Source organism: Saccostrea cucullata, unplaced genomic scaffold (genome assembly GCF_032062105.1).
Source record: "Saccostrea cucullata isolate Sc308-1 unplaced genomic scaffold, CSIRO_AGI_Scuc_v1 ctg2133, whole genome shotgun sequence".
NCBI classification, from domain to species: domain Eukaryota; kingdom Metazoa; phylum Mollusca; class Bivalvia; order Ostreida; family Ostreidae; genus Saccostrea; species Saccostrea cuccullata.
This window is the reverse complement of record NW_026924360.1, coordinates 56,009-75,627: the sequence shown is the minus strand read 5'-3', so window position 1 is coordinate 75,627 and position 19,619 is coordinate 56,009. Positions and strand designations below refer to the sequence as shown.

Genomic DNA, 19,619 nt, shown 5'->3' with positions numbered 1-19,619 from the left:
TTCAGAGCATCTGACACATTTGAAGGTAATTTAGGAGATTTCCTTATGACTGCTTTGTGCAATTTCCTATGCATCCCTATATGTGTGATCACACCCAGGAGTGAAATTGAAGTAGAATAGAAAACCAAAATGAACATATTTCCAATCCATTGTTCATTGCTTACAACCATTGAGGTCCTAGACATAACAGTGCCGTTAGTAGTATCGAGAAATCCACAGGTGAAAAACATGATGAAACAAAAACATACAAACTGAATCAGAAATTTTGAGGGAAATGAAACGCATGTTAAATATCGCTGTTGAAAATCCAAACCAAAATCTGCTGATGGAGACTTGAAGTTGTGCATTATAAGCAGATGTCCCTGTTGTAAAAGTAACAAGCTCTGCTCGGACCTTTGTATTTGCCTACAATGCGACAACCCATTTGAAAAAAAGAAAAACTGGAAAAATCAACCTTGACCGTCTCATCCAGAAGGAGGATTGAATGTATATTATATCACGTCTCTTTCTTCATACTTCCAGAATCTACTGATGCGCCCGACCCTCAGAAACGCCACCTGTTGAAGAAAATATGTCGGGGAATTGTTCCAGAATAAAGGCATATCAATATACACTCAAACATTCTCATCTGTCCTCTTTGGTATTTTGTACTTTATTTTACATGAACTAAATACTTCTGTTACTTCTGTCTTCTCTTTCAAACATCTGATAATAGAATTATACGCACGCAATCGTAAAATAAAAATTGAGAAAAAAATACCCCTTTTATATAGTATAAATGTCCCTGAACTGTTTTATATAAATTGTTTCTTTTCAATTTGTTTACTTAAAAAAATTGGATAACAGTAGAGAAACCTTTGCATAAATAATCACCCCACCAGCAAACTTTTTTCTGTACACTCTACAAGATGCTTATTTGATCATTTTGTAGGTAAACAACATTTTTAGTAAACAATATAATTACACTTCGATCACGACTTGATGAAATCTCATCATGAAGTTGCTTTTCTTACGTAGACAATGGGACAAGACATCTCACCGTACACTCACATAAACAACAAAAATTCTTTTTTAAAAAGTACAAGAAACTTGTAGCAGCGGGACCAAAAAACCATTTTCAAAAGTTCACTCACACTAGCAACGAAATGTTGTTGCAAGAAATAGTACAGCAGTAAAAATTGTTTAACATCCCATCTAATGGTCTCGTACACACGACCATAAGCCTAACCCCGCCCCTTTTCCAATATAGCCCCCCCTCCTTCCAACATCCACGTACACACAGTTGTTTTTATGAAATTTCATTTTACTGATGAATCAGTAGAACATATAACTGTTAACAACTCTGTTAATAAATTCACGCTTTATCGTCTTTACATAATATATTAAGCAGCATGCATTTCTTTAACATTCTTCAATGGATCAGGTCTCTCTCAGGTGCAGTTTGGATTATTGTGCAAGGATAACGGTTCATGTATACACTGGATGCTTGTCCGATGATGTAACTGTTTTCACATTTGTACGTTTTGATTCAAGCAGTCAGTCACGTAGTGTTATCCTGCACGTCAGTACAATTGATTTATATTGAAAATACAGAGCTCGTTTTACAACGCCGAGACCTCTTTTAGTTAAAATCATCCCTAACAAAAAAATACTATAGTTAACTATAGTTAACTATAGTTTACTATAGTTAACTTTAGTAAATCAAAGTGTCAAAGTTTTCGTCAAAGTTTTTCAAAGTGTCAAAGTTTTCGCCAAAGTTTTTCAAAGTGTCAAAGTTTTCGTCAAAGTTTTCAAAGTGTCAAAGTTTTCGTCAAAGTTTTTCAAAGTGTCAAAATTTTCGCCAAAGTTTATCAAAGTGTCAAAGTTTTCGCCAAAGTTTTTCAAAGTGTCAAAGTTTTCGCCAAAGTTTTTCAAAGTGTCAAAGTTTTCGCCAAAGTTTTTCAAAGTGTCAAAGTTTTCGCCAAAGTTTTTCAAAGTGTCAAAGTTATTGTCAAAGTTTTTCAAAGTGTCAAAGTTTTCACCAAAGTTTTTCAAAGTGTCAAAGTTTTTGCCAAAGTTTTTCAAAGAGTCAAAGTTTTCACCAAAGTTCTTCACAGTATCAGAATTTTCGAAGTTTTTCAAAGTATCAAACTTTTCGATAAATTTTTTCAAAGTTTTCGATAAAGTTTTTAAAGTGTCAAAGTTTTGGATAAAGTTTTTCATTCAAAGTGTTTAAGTTTTCGCCTAAGTTTTTCAAAGAGTCAAAGTTTTCGCCAAAGTTCTTCAAGGTATCAGAATTTTCATTAAAGTTTTTCAAAGTATCAAACTTTTTGATAAAGTTTTTCAAAGTTTTCGATAAAATTGTTAAAGTGTCAAAGTTTTCGATAAAGTTTTTCAAAGTGTTAAAGTATCCAAGTTTTCGACAAAGTTTTTCAAAGTGTTAAATTTTTTGATAAAGTTTTTAAAAGTATCCAAGTTTTCGATTGAGTTTTACAAAGTATCAGAGACTTCGTTAATGTTTTTCAAAGTGTCAAAGTTTTCGATAAAGTTTCTCGAAGTATCAAAGTTTTTGATAAAGTTTTTCAAAGTATCAAAGTTTTCGCCAAAGTTTTTCAAAGAATCAAAGTTTTCGCCAAAGTTTTTCAAAGTATCAAAGTTTTCGTCAAAGTTTTTCAAAGTATCAAAGTTTTCGCCAAAGTTTTTCAAAGTGTCAAAGTTTTCGTCAAAGTTTTTCAAAGTGTCAAAGTTTTCGCCAAAGTTTTTCAAAGTGTCAAAGTTTTCGCCAAAGTTTTTCAAAGTGTCAAAGTTTTCGCCAAAGTTTTTCAAAGTGACAAAGTTTTCGCCAAAGTTTTTCAAAGTATCAAAGTTTTCGTCAAAGTTTTTCAAAGTGTCAAAGTTTTCGCCAAAGTTTTTCAAAGTGTCAAAGTTTTCGCCAAAGTTTTTCAAAGTGTCAAAGTTTTCGCCAAAGTTTTTCAAAGTGTCAAAGTTATCACTGTAGTAAATCAAAGTTTTCAAAGTGTCAAAGTTATCACTATAGTTAACTATAGTAAACTATAGTTAACTATAGTATTTTTTTGTTAGGGATCGACCCTTCGTCTTGCGTGAGTATTGACTTTTCCCTGTGCTTCGGAAACATATATTTGTTTCATCTCCGATTGCATTGGTCCGAAAAGTGATCATTCCTGCAGCAATGAATTCCAACTTTAGTAGTTTAACTTTTAGTGACTCCAGTTACAATCTTAGTGCTGGTAATTATGTGATCTTTAACTTTTAGTGACTCCAATTACAATCTTAGTGCTAATAATCATGTGATCTATAAGTGACTCCGATTACAATCTTAGTGCTGGTAATTATGTGATCTTCAGTTTGCAACGAAGTGACCACTTTCTTGGACTTGGACTTTTAACTGTTTCTGTTGTGCAAGGATTAATCTTGGACTCTTGAATGCGTGCAATACCTCCAAAGTGAGTTTCTACCCAGACCTACAGCTTTGATTTTCCCCCAAGATCACCTACTGGAACCTCACAACATGTGGAAACGGGGAACCTTGGAACATGGGACTGTACAGGTAATTTTTTTTATTTATGTCACGATACAAACAAACAATAACAAATATATCTGGGGCCATCCTTTAAAAACGTTGTTTGGAATTGCCGCCTGGGGTGTTTTAGACCTTGGAGGAAGGGGGATAATTTTTTTCCAAATTGAAGCTAAATGATTTAAAGTAAAAATGAACAGTGGTGATTTAAATTATTTTCCTGTTTCTTTTATTCAATTAATATTTTTTTGTGTGTTATTGAAAAAAAAATATTTATAGCACTACACAGAATGGTACTCATATATAAATCTAATTCAGATGTCAGCCTTCTTTGTCAAGCGAACTACACGAGTCTCTGTCCCAGGCAAGTGGATTCAAGGAGAGTACAGCAGCCTTCTTCATCAAGCGAACTGTCTCTGTCCCAGGCTGCTCGAAGGACAGCACCAAGCCATGATGAGAGCTCTCCCGAGAATTCAGACATGGAGGCAGAAACAGACCTACCTCAATTACAGAGGAGAAAAAGTCCACGATGCAACATCTAGTAAAAGAACTGGTGGATACCCTATGTCAAGTGAGAGTACGCATAAATAAATTCATTTTTTTTTCGTAGAAGTTGCAATTTATATATAATTATATTATATCAAAATTCAATAGGTATATATTAAGACACAGCAATTTTTATTTGTATAAATACATGCTTATGTTTATTATACGCACTAACTACTTTGTATTCAATAAGTAAATAACGAACTAAATGCGGTATATTGCATATATTTGCCCCCACAAAAGTCAAATTTTGAAAATTCTGGAAATGTGCTGAATTCCATAAATTGTATTTAAAAAATGAATTAACAGAACATATTATAATTTCAAAGGAGTTCATGGACTATTTTTGTTTCTATGACGTCACAAACTCGTCCGATTTTATATCATTTGTTGTAATGTTCAAGAATATTTTTGGTACGACTTAATCGTTTTCGGTACGAACTAATTGAATTAATGCACTTCCGCCCAAGAGGGCTCATGTTGTTTATGCAGTTTTTTCATAACATTTTCGGTTATTTGGAGCCCATCAAAGTGTAAGTTTGTTCTTTTATTGGTATAAAGGATTGAATTATTACATGTATTTGATAATGCCAGTGATAAATATTGATGTAGATCTGCTGTTAATGTCAAACTAGTACTTCGCACATGCGAACTTTTTCGCGCCATATTTCATCATTCATAATGTCGAGATAATTATTGTCCATCAATTTAGGGCTGTTAGCTTATGATTCTTTTCTGTTTTTTGTAGCTTTCACTATTTGTATGTATAGATGCCTATAGATACTGTGCATGACGCACTCGAATAAAGCATTGTCAACACAAGTGCAGGGTTCGACACTAACGGTAGCCCGCTGGCCCGGGACAACTGAATATTGAGGTCTGGCTACCAAACATGCCTTTAAACTTGCCCTGCAGGGCTACTAAGAATTTTACTAAGTACTCACTCAGAGCAACAAATATAATTATCAATTACACATAATGTATCTAATAATTATTAAATCTATTTTCAAACCTGTTTTATCATCATAATTATTATTTTTGTATGTCAAAATTGTAAAATTTAAAGGTGATTCGAAATATCCTAAATGATTATATATGTGAACTTCGAATAGAAAAATGTCTAAGGTACAATCATACGGTGACATATAATTTTTACCCAAAATACAGCCAGAATGCAGGATTTGGCATCTCTATTTTCAAAATTTCCCGGGGGAGGCCCCCCGTACCCCCACCAGCAGGAGGGGGAAACCCCCTCCCGCACCTACCCCCCTCGTCGCTTCGCGACTCAGCCACCAGCCTTCGGTTGCTGGACAACTAACACATGAACAGGGCTACTAGAAATTAGAAATGGCTAGCCCTGATGAAAACTATGATTTAAAAGTTAGTGTCGACCCCTGAAGTGTACTGACTCGGGCTTTACAGTGAAAGACTTTGTACGCAGCTCACGCATCATGTCGGACGTCTCCGTAAGCGCGGAACTCGCCAAAATCCATCTGAAATATGCAGATGAGGAAACTGCATTGAAGAAAGCTCAAGCTGAAATCATATATAAACAGCAATTAATCAAGATGGACCTTGATCTTTTGGCAGAAAAACGTGCTATTGAAGAAATGTATGCTAAGGACAGGACTACTAGTTCAGAGAATTTAACAGATGTTAGTTCGTGGTGTTCGAGCGATTACATGCCAACATCTGTGAAAGCTGAAGAGGAGAACATTCAGTCAGTTTATTTATCAGCTGAGACACCAGCATTCGTTCCTAGACACGTGGAGCCACATGCGCCTAAACGTATTAGAGATGGACTCACCTATCACCCTGCACAGCCATTGGTAACAGACCCATCTGCGAGAGAACTCTTTCCAGATCGACCAAAAGTTGCATCGTCAAACTACGTACCTTTACGAGCTAACACACAAGATAACAGACTTATCGACACTCATAAAGCACCTTGTCTACCAGAACAAGGATGGAAAGACACCGTTCGTTCATGGGATTATTCTCCAGAACCTACCTCAGCGTTTGATAGGAATCTGCTTCCTCCCGAAGTAGATCATACGCAACATACAGGAGCTCGTCATGTAGATCAGTGTTCGGACTTTGCAAAATTCCTTCTTAAAAAGGATCTTGTTCTTACAAGACTTTCTAAGTTTGATGACCGACCTGAAAACTACCTAGCTTGGAAACACAGTTTCAAATCAGTGATGAAGGAGCTTGACATTAGCGCATCAGAAGAATTGGACTTGCTCGTGAAATACTTGGGCCCTAGTTCTACTGCTCAGGCAATAAGCGTTAGATCATCGAATCCAACAGATCATCAGAGAGGACTCGTTCGTATATGGAATCGACTAAATGATCGGTATGGCAGCCCACAAGTGATAGAAGCTGCACTAAAGCGGAAACTGAAAACTTTCCAAAAATCGGTGTTAGAGAAAAGGAGAAACTTTACGTATCCTCGGATATTCTCTCAGAGATTGAGTCAGCGATGGAGGACCCACAGCTCAGAGACTTGTTATCGTACTTTAACACTTCCTCTGGTACAACGCCTATTGTCGCAAAGTTACCGCCATCTCTGCAGTCAAAATGGAGAGACAGCCGTGAAATATAAGAACAGACACAAGGTGGCTTTTCCTCCCTTTAGAGAGTTCAGTGAATTCATTCGTGAACAGAGTATTATCTGAAACGACCCTGGATTTGTATTCACATGCATCCACAGCCAGTTCAGACAGGAAACAGGGGACTCGGTGTGAATAACAGGAAAACAGCTGTGAGAGACTCTATCAATTCTGTGGGATCAAAGTGCCCTGTACATAATGCAGATCATAGCTTACAGGACTGCAAGAGATTTCTAAAGCTCTCTATGACAGAAAGGAAGAAGTTCTTGCGAGACCGCAATTTGTGTTTCAAGTGTTGTGAGTTTACGAATCACCGTGCAAAGGACTGTAATGTGCCGGTTAAGTGTAGAATGTGCTCGAGTGATAAACATTCCACAGCACTGCATGTCGGTGTTACCCATAGGACTCAAAGCAATCCTGAGCCTTTGGTCCGCGAAGCAGCCGAGCTCCATGGGTGGGGAGCCACAAACATCATTGTGTACGGAAGTATGCGGACCAGGATTTTCTGGGAAATCCTGCGGGAAAGCGGTACTTGTGCGTGTTTACTCTGCTGACACACCTCAGAACTATTATCATACTTGCGCTCTTATCGACGACCAGAGCAATAGGACACTGGCCCGTTCAAAACTTCTTGATGCTTTGTGTAGCCCTAAGACAGAGTCAGTGCAGTATACCCTGTCAACTTGTGCTGGGCGCTCAACCGTGACTGGAAGGCAGATATCTGGACTTACTATAGAATCAATAGATTGGACATTTAGAATTGGTCTTCCACCAGTTATCGAATGCAATAACATTCCAAACGATCGTCAAGAAATCCCTACACCAGATGTGATAACACATTTTGAACACTTGAAAGGTATTCAGATCCCACCTCTTGATGAGAAGGCAACATTTTACTTCTTATTGGAAGAGACTTACCAGAAGTACACCATGTATTGGAACAGAAGACGGGGCCAAGGACTGCTCCATTTGCCCAGCGGCTACCACTCGGTTGGGTAGTGATTGGTAACGTTCGTCTAGGAGACACGTGTACACCATCAACTGTAGCTAGCGTCAACAAAACTACAATCCTGAGTAGTGGACGACCATCTGCATTTGAACCATGTGATAATCACTTAGCTGTTTCAATAAATACTGGAAAACGTGACAGAATTGGACAGGATGTGTTTGTTCGGACAAAGGATGACGAGGATGAGGGATACTCTGTCGACGACCGACGGTTCATGAAAATCATGGATAAGGAGTTTAAGAAAACACCAGATGGTCATTGGGAAGCCCCATTACCCTTTAAGGAGTCACGTTCTGCTTTACCCAACAATAGAGAGGAAGCGCTGAAACGTGCACGGATCTTACAGAAGAGTCTTCAACGAGACCCTGTGAAACGGGACCATTTTCGCACTTTCATGACAAAGCTGCTGCAAAATGGACATGCAGAAGTGGCACCACCACTTGATGCAGAACAGGAGTGCTGGTATCTACCGTTATTCGGAGTGTACCATCCACGGGAAAGGGACCAAGTTAGAGAAGTTTTCGACAGCTAACTACAAGGGAATCTCGCTAAACGCTGTTTTGATGTCAGGACCTGTGCTAATGAACAGTCTAGTTGGTGTCCTACATCACTTCCGCAAGGAGCCATTTGCTGTAATGGCGGATATACAGCAGATGTTTTATGGATTTTTTGTGACAGAGAATCATCGCAATTTCTTGCGTTTCTTTTGGCACCAGGACCATAATCCCCACAAAGAACTGATTGAGTATAGGATGTGTGTCCACGTTTTTGGAAATTCCCCTTCTCCGGCGGTTGCGACCTACGGTCTCCGTCGTTGTGTGGAACATTCTGAGGATCCGGAAGTGAAGGAATTCGTTAACAACCAATTCTATGTGGACGATGGTTTGGCATCCTTCCCTACAGAAGAGGAAGCTATAAGTGTACTACAGAAGACATGTGAGACTCTGTTTCAAGAGGGACAACTCAAGCTCCACAAGATAGCGTCCAACAGTAAGACTGTCATGAACAGTTTTTGCACAGAGGACTTAGCAAGTGACTTGAAAACTTTAGATATTGCTAAGGCTGACTTACCTTTGCAGCACAGTCTCGGACTGGTATGGGACCTCAACACAGACACATTCACATATCGTGTGCGAGACGATGAGAAGCCATTTACCAGAAGAGGTGTGCTGTCTGTGGTCAATAGTCTATTTGACCCCCTCGGAATGATCGCACCATTCGTACTCCAGGGAAGGATCCTGATGCGTGACTTGATAGCTGAGACTATAGATTGGGACGACCCATTACCAGAGTGTCGCATAAAGGACTGGAGGAATTGGAAGGACTCTTTAAAATCTCTGGAACATCTACAGGTTCCCAGATGTTTACTTCAGCATTCCTACAAGGACTGTGATGTGAAACGTTTGCATGTGTTTTCAGATGCCTCAGAGCAAGCGATTGCTGCTGTCGCATTCCTGCAAGCTATTGACAGTAATAGAACTATTCGTATAGGCTTCACATATGGGAAATCCAAGATAGCACCAAAACATGGCCACACCATACCGAGGCTTGAACTCTGTGCGGCAGTGTTGGCTGTTGAAGTCGGTGAGATGGTATCTACATCTCGGACTGGAATTGAGTGACATTCAGTACTATTCAGATAGTCGAGTGGTGTTAGGATATTTACAGAACACGAGTAGAAGGTTCTACATTTACGTCAGCAACCGTGTTGCAAGGATCCACAGGTCATCTCAACCTGATCAGTTGAACTACATAAGGACCGAGATAAATCCTGCAGACTCAGGAACAAGAATCATGTTGGCATCTCAACTTCAGGATAGTTCATGGCTGAAAGGTCCGGACTTCTTATACACAGAAACTAAGTCCGATTTGAGTGGTTTTCATCTTGTCAAGGCATGGAAACAGTAGGATATCTCAGAACATCTCGTTTCAAGCGATTTTCCATTTGGAAATCTCTCTTATCTGCAATAAGAGTGTTGCTGCGAATTGCAACAAAGTTCAGAAAGAAGAACAAAGAGACTAAAACTAATGACACAGAACTCATCACGCAGGCTGAGAACCAGATCCTTAGAGCTGTGCAGTTAGACACCTACCCTAGAGAGACTGAAGCTCTAATGGACAATAGACCCATACCGCGGACAAGCTCCATTCTAAAGCTTGCACCCTTTATAGACGACGAAGGGATCATAAGAGTGGGAGGTAGACTCCACATATCAGACCTACCATATGGTGAGAAACATCCAGTCTTGATTCCAGGAAAACATCATGTTGCATCATTGATTGTTAGACATTTCCATGAACAGACTGAGCATCAGGGAAGACATCTCACAGAAGGTGCTGAGAAAGGCAGGATTCTGGATCACTGGAGGAAAACGCCTTATATCCTCCATACTCTTTCATTGTGTAATCTGTCGTAGATTGCGCGGGAAGTTTGTAGAACAAAAGATGAGTGACTTACCTAGAGACCGTTTGACACCTTGTCCACCGTTCACATTTGTTGGTGTTGACGTGTTCGGTCCGTGGGATGTGTTAACCAGACGCACACGTGGAGGAAGTGCCAACTCGAAACGTTGGGCTGTGATATTTACTTGCTTGTACTGTCGAGCAGTACACTTTGAACTCATTGAGGAAATGAGTACAGGATCATTCATCAATGCTATGAGGAGATTTTATGCTATTCGTGGTGAAGTCAAAGAATTTAGATCCGATAGAGGTACCAATTTTGTTGGAGCCGCCGACGTACTACACATGAAGGTCATTAATGTAGAGGACTCAGAAACGATCTCAATGTTGGAGGACCATAGAACTGGGTGGAAAATTCAATCCCCCTCATGCGTCCCATATGGGTGGGGTATGGGAGCGGCTTATCGGAGTTGCGAGACGCACTCTGGATAACATGCTCAGAAACCCAGCCAATCAGAACCTTACTCATGAAGTTTTGTCTACCTTAATGGCAGAAGTCGGCGCAATAATCAACGCAAGGCCTATCGTACCAGTTTCCACTGACCCAAACTCACCGTTCATTCTTACACCATCAGTTCTGTTAACACAGAAGACTGGGACCATGACACAGCATCCTGCGGAGTTGGATACCAAGGAGATGTATCGTTCCCAATGGAAATACGTTCAGATCCTGGCGAACACCTTTTGGAAACGTTGGAAATCTGATTACTTGTCAACTTTGCAGTCAAGACAGAAGTGGGAGTCCGTGAATGAGAACTTGAAAGTCGATGACATCATTCTCTTACACGACGGAGATGTACCCCGTAATCAGTGGCCCCTGGGAGTGGTGTTGCGTGTGTTCCCTAGCGACGATGGCATGGTCCGAAAGGTGGAAGTACAAGTTGTTCGAGGCGATGCAAAGACTGTATATGTTCGCCCTGTGTGTGAAATTGTGAAACTCTTGTCTGTGTAAGGTGCAAACTGTACATTTGGATGTGAATTCATGTTTACATTGATATTATTTTATTCTAGTCACTAGTAGTGATGTTGATTGAATTGCAATGTATGTTGTGATATTAGCATACCAGGCGGGGAGTGTAATGTTCAAGAATATTTTTGGTACGACTTAATCGATTTCGGTACGAACTAATTGAATTAATGCACTTCCGCCCAAGAGGGCACATGTTTTTTATGCAGTTTTTTAATAACATTTTCGGTTATTTGGAGCCCATCAAAGTGTAAGTTTGTTTTTTTATTGTTATAAAGGATTGAATTATTACATGTATTTGATAATGCCAGTGATAAATATTGATGTAGATCTGCTGTTAATGTCAAACTAGTACTTCGCACATGCGAACTTTTTCGCGCCATATTTCATCATTCATAATGTCGAGATAATTATTGTCCATCAATTTAGGGCTGTTAGCTTATGATTCTTTTCTGTTTTTTGTAGCTTTCACTATTTGTATGTATAGATGCCTATAGATACTGTGCATGACGCACTCGAATAAAGCATTGTCAACACAAGTGTACTGACTCGGGCTTTACATTTGTTATAAAATGGACAAAATGGACGAAATTTCAACAATTTCAGCTATAGAATTTATAGAGCGCAAGTTTGTTCAGGAACGATATTGACATATTTCAGTGATATAATCATTTTACACATTAAATTAAAATATTGATCCTGAACACACATGCGCTCGGTGATTTTTTCTCAAAATATCGACGTAAAATATTTCTTTTCTGTAGAAATAATGAAAATTTTAAATTGACGTCATTTTCGTGACGTCATTGGAAACATATGACGTCATAGCTGATGAAAATATTCAGTGCTTTAAAGTCAGCATATATCTCTCTGTGTTAGAACATAATTACAGACCCTGAGACGTGCTACTACCCCAAAAAAGCGTGTAAGAATCGTGCGCTTTCCGTTTCGTGCAAAACGTGTAGCGTTTCGTGTAAACCGTGCAGCGTTTCGTGCAAACCGTGTAGCGTTTCGTGTAGGCTCCAAAGCGTTTCGTGCAAACCGTGTAGCGAGCGTGCGAGAAACGTGTGAGTTTCGTGTAAGAACCGTGCGAGAAACGTGCGATTTTCGTGTAAGAACCGTGTGAGAAACGTGTTGCGATCATTCGGAACTCCCAAGCCCCTTCATTTTGAAAATGGCTCCCAGACGAGGTGGAAGGAGGTTGTCGTTGTCGATGAGAAACTGTATCCTTGATTATCATAAAGGGGGGAAATCGACTGTGCAAATCGAAAGAATTCTTAAGAGCAACCATAAATTCCAAACCACCCGACAGAGTATAAGGCGGTTCCTCAATCGATATAAACGGACAGGGAGTGTGCATGATCAAAGGTTTGTACAACGTTTTTAATTATAAAAAAATACTAAAGAGAAATTTATTTGTAGACAAGGTAAAATTATAGAAATGAAGTACTTAAGCGATACATATTTAGTATTTTGTAAACTTTTTAACATCTTTAAGTTGACATCGTCAAGTAATTTCCTATTTCAACATGTTCAAATCAAACGATCGTATTTTATTAATTTTGGATGCGTAAATATACTGTACATGTAAGAGTGATGATGTATGTCTGGTAGTCTAATTTTAAATCACAAGTTTGACTATTGTGGGTTTTTTTAATTCTAAAAATATCTATAGACCTCCTAGAATAGATACATGTATATAAACAATCAAAATGGCCGCCATCGGAGATACGCAAAGCGTTTGTAAAGCATGTAAAAGGCTCATCCGAAATTACCGAAAAAAGTTCTACAAGGTGTAAGGGGTTATAAGGTTAATGTGACGATAAAAATAAAGTTACATGGCAGTATTTAGTGAAACCATGACTAACTAGTACATGTACAGTACCTGGCCATAAGTGAGTCATAATTTTTTTTTACACTATATACTTCATTAAAAAACCTATTTTCATAAAAACTTGTTGTGAAGTCAATTTTAGCTCAATTTTCATGATTTTTTCACTGAAACATGCAGAATTATTCAAATTTTCTTATCTTAAATGATAAACAAAATGATACTTAAACTATTGAGAATAAATCATAAAATATTGTCATGACAAAATTTTCTAACCTCAATTACTATGATTTCTTAACAAATTGAAGTCTTAAATTTTTTGTTTTGCACTTGACCTGTGATTTCACGGTAATGCATAAAGATAAAACTATTTTGAAATAATGTGAAGAAACTACAACAAATTCTGCATTTTCTGGTGTTTTAGACATTAAAAAGAAACAATAAATGACACTGCAAGAATATTTTAGAAAAAATGTGTTTCCTAATGAAATATATAGTGGAAAAATAAAATTATGACTCACTTATGGCCAAGTACTGTACAATATGTGCATGATGTACTAGGCCTATTCAATATCTGTTCGATTCGAGTGAAGAACTTTTCCACTGTAGCTTTATTTAAAATTTATTTTTTAATGCAACGCATTTCTCTTTACACGTATCATGGCTATTCCTCACTCAATGTGTGCGTTTTTTTTTTACAGGAAGCCCAGAGGTAATGAATTCCACAAGGTCACTGAACTACATCTACAGTTTGTGAATATGTGGATGTCTTGTAATCCTGAGATGACAGCCCAGACCGTTTTAGAAAAACTTGAAAAACATTGTGGCATTAAGTTATCCAGAGAATATGTGTGTGAAATAAGAAGACGCCTGAACTGGTCTCCAAAGAACATGAAATATGGACAATTAATTTCCCACAAGAATGTGAAGCATCGACTGGAGTGGTGCATTACCCAGCTGATCCAGAAAGACTCTTTTCAGGATGTGATATATGTGGACGAGTCAACTGTTGAGATGTGTTCCTCTGGTAGACTGTTCTTTCATCAGGATGGCTCAAACTTGGATCGCTTACCGGCTAAAGCACCCAAACCAAAACATTCTTACAAGGTGAACGTCTGGGGAGGGATCTCGTATCGAGGCAGGACAGATATCTGCATATTCACTGGGATAATGGACTCCGAAATTTACCAGAAAATTCTTGAGGATAATCTGTTGCCATTCACAGCAGTGAAATTTCCCAATGGATTCCGACTGTACCAGGTAATATTGAATATCCAGTCATTATATTTGTCATCATGGTCATTTAAATATTTGCATGTTAAATCACTTCATGTACAATATATACATGTATACACATCTGTAGAGGACAACTCTCTTGAAACATCTGTGAAATGCATTGAAATACCATTATTTTAAAAAAACCAACTTTGAATATGATTTTTCCCCAATCTGAATCATTACAAGTTCCAGGAAATCATGCAGGATTTTATTAGACATTTATGAATAACAAATAAATTCCATACTCCTTGTTTCACACTTTTAATCATTAATTAATACCTCAAGATGTATTATACCAGTTTATTTATGACAGAATTAAAGTTGAATGTGTATATGCATAAACATGATAAATTTGAGTACTTTTGTATCTCATTGATCAATATTACTGTTATAGCATGCAGATAAATGTATGTTTTTCTTTAATGTACTTAATTTTAATTACTTATTTTTTATTCATAGGATAATGACCGAAAACACACAAGCAAGTCAACAAAGGAATGGATGGAACAGAAAGGAATATCAGAGAGTGTCATGACCACGCCCGCATCATCCCCAGACCTAAACCCAATCGAAAACGTTTGGTCAGCCATGAAGACTTACTTGCGGAGTGTTGTTAAGCCAAAGAAGAAAGAAGAACTTGTCAACGGAATTACATCTTTCTGGGAAAGTCTAACTGCAGAGAAGTGTGCTCGCTACATTGATCATGTGCATCGTGTGATACCTCATGTTGTTCTGAATTCAGGAGGACCTACCAAATTCTAAGGATGCATGTGCATTAAGCGTTAAGTGTCCAGTTAGACATATTGCCAATTTACCTCACTCAGGTGACACGAAGTGCCTTAAAATGTACATAGACTTTACACAGTTCAGGAAACCAGTGATGAACTTGATGCAAATTAAGCGACAATTATTTTTTTGTGTTAATATTGGGTGCGATTCATCATTCTGATCATCTGATCACTCTTATAATATGTGCGTTAACATTTATATTCAAGTACATTAATTTTATAGATTAGTGTTTATTAAGTCGACATATATTATTGCCCCAGAGTTTAAAAGAATGGTGGACATTCATCTGATTTGTCAGAATTGTCACAAAAATTGTAGCTTGTGTTACTTAATATGATTCAGATTGGATGCTCATCATGTTAAGCATGATACAAATTATGAAATGCATTATCTGTGATTAAAACTTTGCTAAATGTTTTTAGTTTAGATGTTGTAACACTGATAACCTTGACATTGTTTTGACTTTGGATCTTGTATCACTGATAACCTTGACATTATTTTGAGTTTGGATCTTGTAACACTGATAACTTTTACATTGTTTTGTTGACATTTTACTTACAAATAAATATAGTCTTTGAATAATAAACATGATAAAAGATGTGGAGCTTGTATTTCTTATGTGCATCACCATGATCATGATGATCACAGATCACTTGTGCCATTTCTCATTCATATGTTCTAATACTCCAATCCACACTTTGCAAAAATTGTGTCCCTTTGCAGGGTCAACCAAAAAGTCAAAAGGGAATGAAGTGATATTTCTCCTTTGAATGCTTCCAAACATTTGGATGTGGTCCAATAAAACCACTGTGTTTAATCTTTTTTTCTTGATATATGGGTAGCCTCAGTTGGGAGTAATAAATACATTTGTATACAAAATGCACAAAACCTTTTTATTTAGGTGAATAAGTTACAAATCAGAAATTATAAAGGCTACAGTGATGATTCTCCCAAAAGCTGGTGTCAAAGGGACATAACTTTTGAACAGTGTGGATTCAACTATTGGAATCTACTTTCGGAAAGGACATCAAATTTAATAAAAAAAAAAAAACTGGTCGCATTTTAAAATTGGAAAAAGTAGTAACCCTGACAAATATTTATGACAGAATCATTTTTATTCATGGGGGTCAATGTTCATTCTTAATTTTGTGGTATATTTGTTTATATGGTAGATTCAATGAATCTCTGCTTTAAAAAAAAATGTTCTTGGGGATGAAAATGCAAGTTAGTTTATGAAATCCACAAACATTAGTCCCCCATGAGCAATAATGATTCTACTTAAGTTAAAAATCCCTGGTGGATCAATATCAGGCCAAGCTTAAAAAATTATTTGTTTTCAGTTGCCGACCCATAATCTTTAGAATGGGCAGATTTTTTGAATTGCATGTATATTTAAATGTAGTTTTCTAATTGTTAGATAAAAAATAAGTACAAATAGGTATTTAACACAAATACATGTAAACTACACTTCTCAGAAACCATTGATTGAAAAAAGATGATAATCAAATTTAAATAGAATGCCAAAAGAGCTGATATCATGGAAACTTGAACCTGAAAAATTATAATACATACAAGCTGGAAAAAAGCTAGGCGGTAGGCAACTGCAAACAAATTTTTTATCTAAGCTTTGTTTAGGTGTCACTGAAATACCTCCACAATCAACAAGATTAACTTGGACTGGGAGTATAAACAAAATGCAATCATGATGATACAAATTACAATTTATTTTTGTTTTGGAAAAGCAAATGAAATAATGAATACATTTGATAAGGAATATACAGTACAGTTCTGCAAGTGCAAATTCATAAATCATCGTTAAAACTGCAATAGGCCATAATGAAAAAAATAGTAATTTATTTATGTTATGTCGAAGCAAAGAAATGATATCATGAAGATTATATAGTCCATACACATTCATAAATAAAATAAATACTTTCATCCTTCTATAACAAAATATTGTGTTCTCTACAGATGCATTTTGAATATGTTAATAATCTGAAGTATTGATATGTACATGCACATTTTACAAAAAGGAACACTACACTTGTCTTGTATTTTGACATGCACCGAGTTGAAAGTCTCCTTCAAGATCCAAATTTACATAACCTTGTCAAATGGACATTACATTGGAATGTTAGGGTCCTGTGGGGTGAATGGCAATCGTCTCCTTAGACTTCTGAGTCCCGTGTTGATTCCATTCACTGCCTCCTTCATGTTTTGGTTGTACATCCCATAAACTTCAGCTACCGCATGCTCAAGGGCATGGCGACGTCGTGGGGAAATGGGAAGAATGTTCTTCCTGTTGCCAAACACATTCCTGCCCATCAATTCCTCCCTTTTGTACATTTGCTGCGCAAGAATCCATCCAAAGTTGGCTTTTGAACAGGCATTCATGGCAGCTTCCGATGTTACTTTCTGTTTTATTCGGATCTCTGCATTCTCTGGTATCCCTTGAATGTCCTGTGGTCCCTCTATCTCGACTATGGGTCCCGAAAAACAGTTCAGCTTGAACGATTTTTTCTGTGCACAGGAGCTGGTGGATGCTGGCTGGCTCTGCCTTCCTATCAAAGTGTCTGCTGATGCAGGGAGAATAGCTGCTGCTTGATTAATGTCTATTGTTGTCAGTATGGCTGTAGAGGTTTGGCTGGCAGGGGATGGTGACGTTGTGTCTTCAGCTTGTAGAGTTGATGGTACTGGAGTAGTGTTGATAGGTTGGGTAATGACTGACGAGCAGCTGGTGTTGTTTGTTGATGCTGGAGTAGTGTTGATAGGTTGGGTAATGACTGATGAGCAGCTGGTGTTGTTTGTTGATGCTGGAGTAGTGTTGATAGGTTGGGTAATCACTGATGAGCAGCTGGTGTTGTTTGTTGATGGTACTGGACTACTAGTGTTGATAGGTTGGGTAATCACTGATGAGCAGCTGGTGTTGTTTGTTGATGGTACTGGAGTACTAGTGTTGATAGGCTGGGTAATCACTGATGAGCAGCTAGTGTTGTTTGTTGATGCGGTGTTTACTGTACAACAGGTAGTGGGTGATGTATTTGCCAAGTCTGGGGATTCCAGGATTGATGAGTAAGCTGTGGATGTAGTATCAGTACTGGTAGTTGTGACAGACGTGGCTGAAGTAGCAGTAGGTTCTTGATTGATGCACTCGGTATTGGAAGGTGCGCTTGTTGTTTCCGTAGTGGTTGTGGTTTCTGAGACTGACGTATTCGATTTGTTGGCTGGTGACGAGGTGCTTGTGGCATTGGATGTCGGATTGTTACTTGTCACTTTTAAGGAAGTTGATGGATTGCTGATGACTTCCGGTTGATTTGTTTGAGGTGATACCTGTATATCTCTGACAACTGATCTGTTGGTTGTTGTTTTTCTAAAGCTGCTGGTCTTGGAAGAAAGGGGAGTGTTTGTAGATAAGACGACTGGTGCAGACTTTCTCTGATCTACAGTTGCTTTTTCCGTCTCCTCTGAGTTTGTGGCTGCTTTGGCATGAAGGCATTGTTCCAATCCTTGGGCTGTTTCCACAGAAACATCAAGAAGATTGCTGACAACCAGTTCTGGGAGATCTTTTGATGTTTGCAGAAGGGAACCAATGGACATCCTGGTGTTTTGCTGATTTTGTTTCATCTCCTTCATTTCCTTGGACAAGTCCTGAATCATTTGTTTACTTTCCTGTTGGGATTTCTGAAGTTCTTTCAAAATCTTCAAGATGTTGTTGTAAGATGGTGGATTCTGAGAAGGCAACACATCATCAGGTCCAAGAATAACAACTGTGTCTGTTTGAGAAGAAACACTCTGTTGGCCTTGCTGCTGCTGCCTCATCTGAAGATGAATCAAGTCAGCCTCATCTTGAAAAAGTTCTTCTAAGAAGCAAGGTGGTCTATTTGGTTGAGAAACATTGGTCGAGTAATCTCCAGATCCTTCATGGAGGACGGTGATTTTCCTACCATTAGTCCCCTGGAAAATTAAACAATGTTTGAACTAAAATTCATGTAATTTTGTACTTTTATTTGGGAGGCAGGTGTGTTGGTGTTGGATGGGGTTGGTAGAGGTAATTCAGAGAAGAGGCCCATGGGCCACATCGCTCACTTGAGCACTGTACCATGAAAAAAAGCAGTAATCAGTAAATTATTTAGAAGTTTTAACCTAGAAGTGCAAGTCCCATCCAATCCTTAAACGGGAAAGGGCATGATATGAACAAAGATGAATCTACACAAACCTAAGGGATGCTTGCACATTTCTTGGTCAACCTGTGGCATTTATTGCCCTTTACATTTGAACTTACACTGTGGCCCCGCCCTACCCCAGGGGTCATGACTTGAACACACTTGAATCTACACTACTTGAGAATGCTTCCATATGAATATGATCATTTATGTCTCGGACATTCTTGAGAAGAAGAATATTACAGAATTTCCATATATATTTCAATATAAAACTTTGATCAGCCATTGTGGCCCCGCCCTAGCCCCAGGGGTCATGACTCGAACAAACGTGAATCTACACTACTTTAGAATGCTTCCATATATTATGATCATTCATGTCCAAACTATTCTTGAAGAGAAGAATGCTACAGAATTTTCCATATATATATTTCAATATAAAACTTT

The 19,619-nt window shown here is 38.0% G+C and overlaps 4 protein-coding genes across 4 annotated transcripts; 3 read left to right on the top strand and 1 right to left on the bottom strand.

Annotated features, from left to right (window-relative positions):
- Positions 1-8,247: 8,247 nt before the first annotated feature.
- On the top strand, positions 8,248-9,306 carry LOC134266273 (uncharacterized). The gene has a single exon (XM_062748488.1). It carries the CDS (start codon positions 8,248-8,250, stop codon positions 9,304-9,306), a length of 1,059 nt encoding a protein of 352 aa, XP_062604472.1.
- Positions 9,307-9,579: 273 nt separating this feature from the next.
- On the top strand, positions 9,580-10,579 carry LOC134266272 (uncharacterized). Its single transcript, XM_062748487.1, has 2 exons — positions 9,580-9,883; positions 9,972-10,579. Exons 1-2 carry the CDS (start codon positions 9,580-9,582, stop codon positions 10,577-10,579), a joined length of 912 nt encoding a protein of 303 aa, XP_062604471.1.
- A 1-nt stretch (position 10,580) lies between these two features.
- Positions 10,581-11,099, top strand: LOC134266271 (uncharacterized). The gene has a single exon (XM_062748486.1). The coding sequence runs from the start codon at positions 10,581-10,583 to the stop codon at positions 11,097-11,099; it is 519 nt and encodes a 172-aa protein (XP_062604470.1).
- Positions 11,100-16,536: 5,437 nt separating this feature from the next.
- LOC134266266 (mucin-5AC-like) lies at positions 16,537-19,244 on the bottom strand. Its single transcript, XM_062748485.1, has one exon. It carries the CDS (start codon positions 18,829-18,831, stop codon positions 17,134-17,136), a length of 1,698 nt encoding a protein of 565 aa, XP_062604469.1. The 5' UTR covers positions 18,832-19,244; the 3' UTR covers positions 16,537-17,133.
- Positions 19,245-19,619: the final 375 nt, after the last annotated feature.

Excerpts from the sequence above, each read along its gene's own strand:
- LOC134266272 (XM_062748487.1), top strand. The coding sequence starts at position 9,580 with ATGGAAACAGTAGGATATCTCAGAACATCTCGTTTCAAGCGATTTTCC. Across the intron at positions 9,884-9,971 it reads AGGGATCATAAGAGTGGGAG|ACATTTCCATGAACAGACTG; the intron begins GTAGACTCCACA and ends ATTGATTGTTAG.
- LOC134266271 (XM_062748486.1), top strand. The coding sequence starts at position 10,581 with ATGCTCAGAAACCCAGCCAATCAGAACCTTACTCATGAAGTTTTGTCT.
- LOC134266266 (XM_062748485.1), bottom strand. The coding sequence starts at position 18,831 with ATGAGGCAGCAGCAGCAAGGCCAACAGAGTGTTTCTTCTCAAACAGAC.
- LOC134266273 (XM_062748488.1), top strand. The coding sequence starts at position 8,248 with ATGTCAGGACCTGTGCTAATGAACAGTCTAGTTGGTGTCCTACATCAC.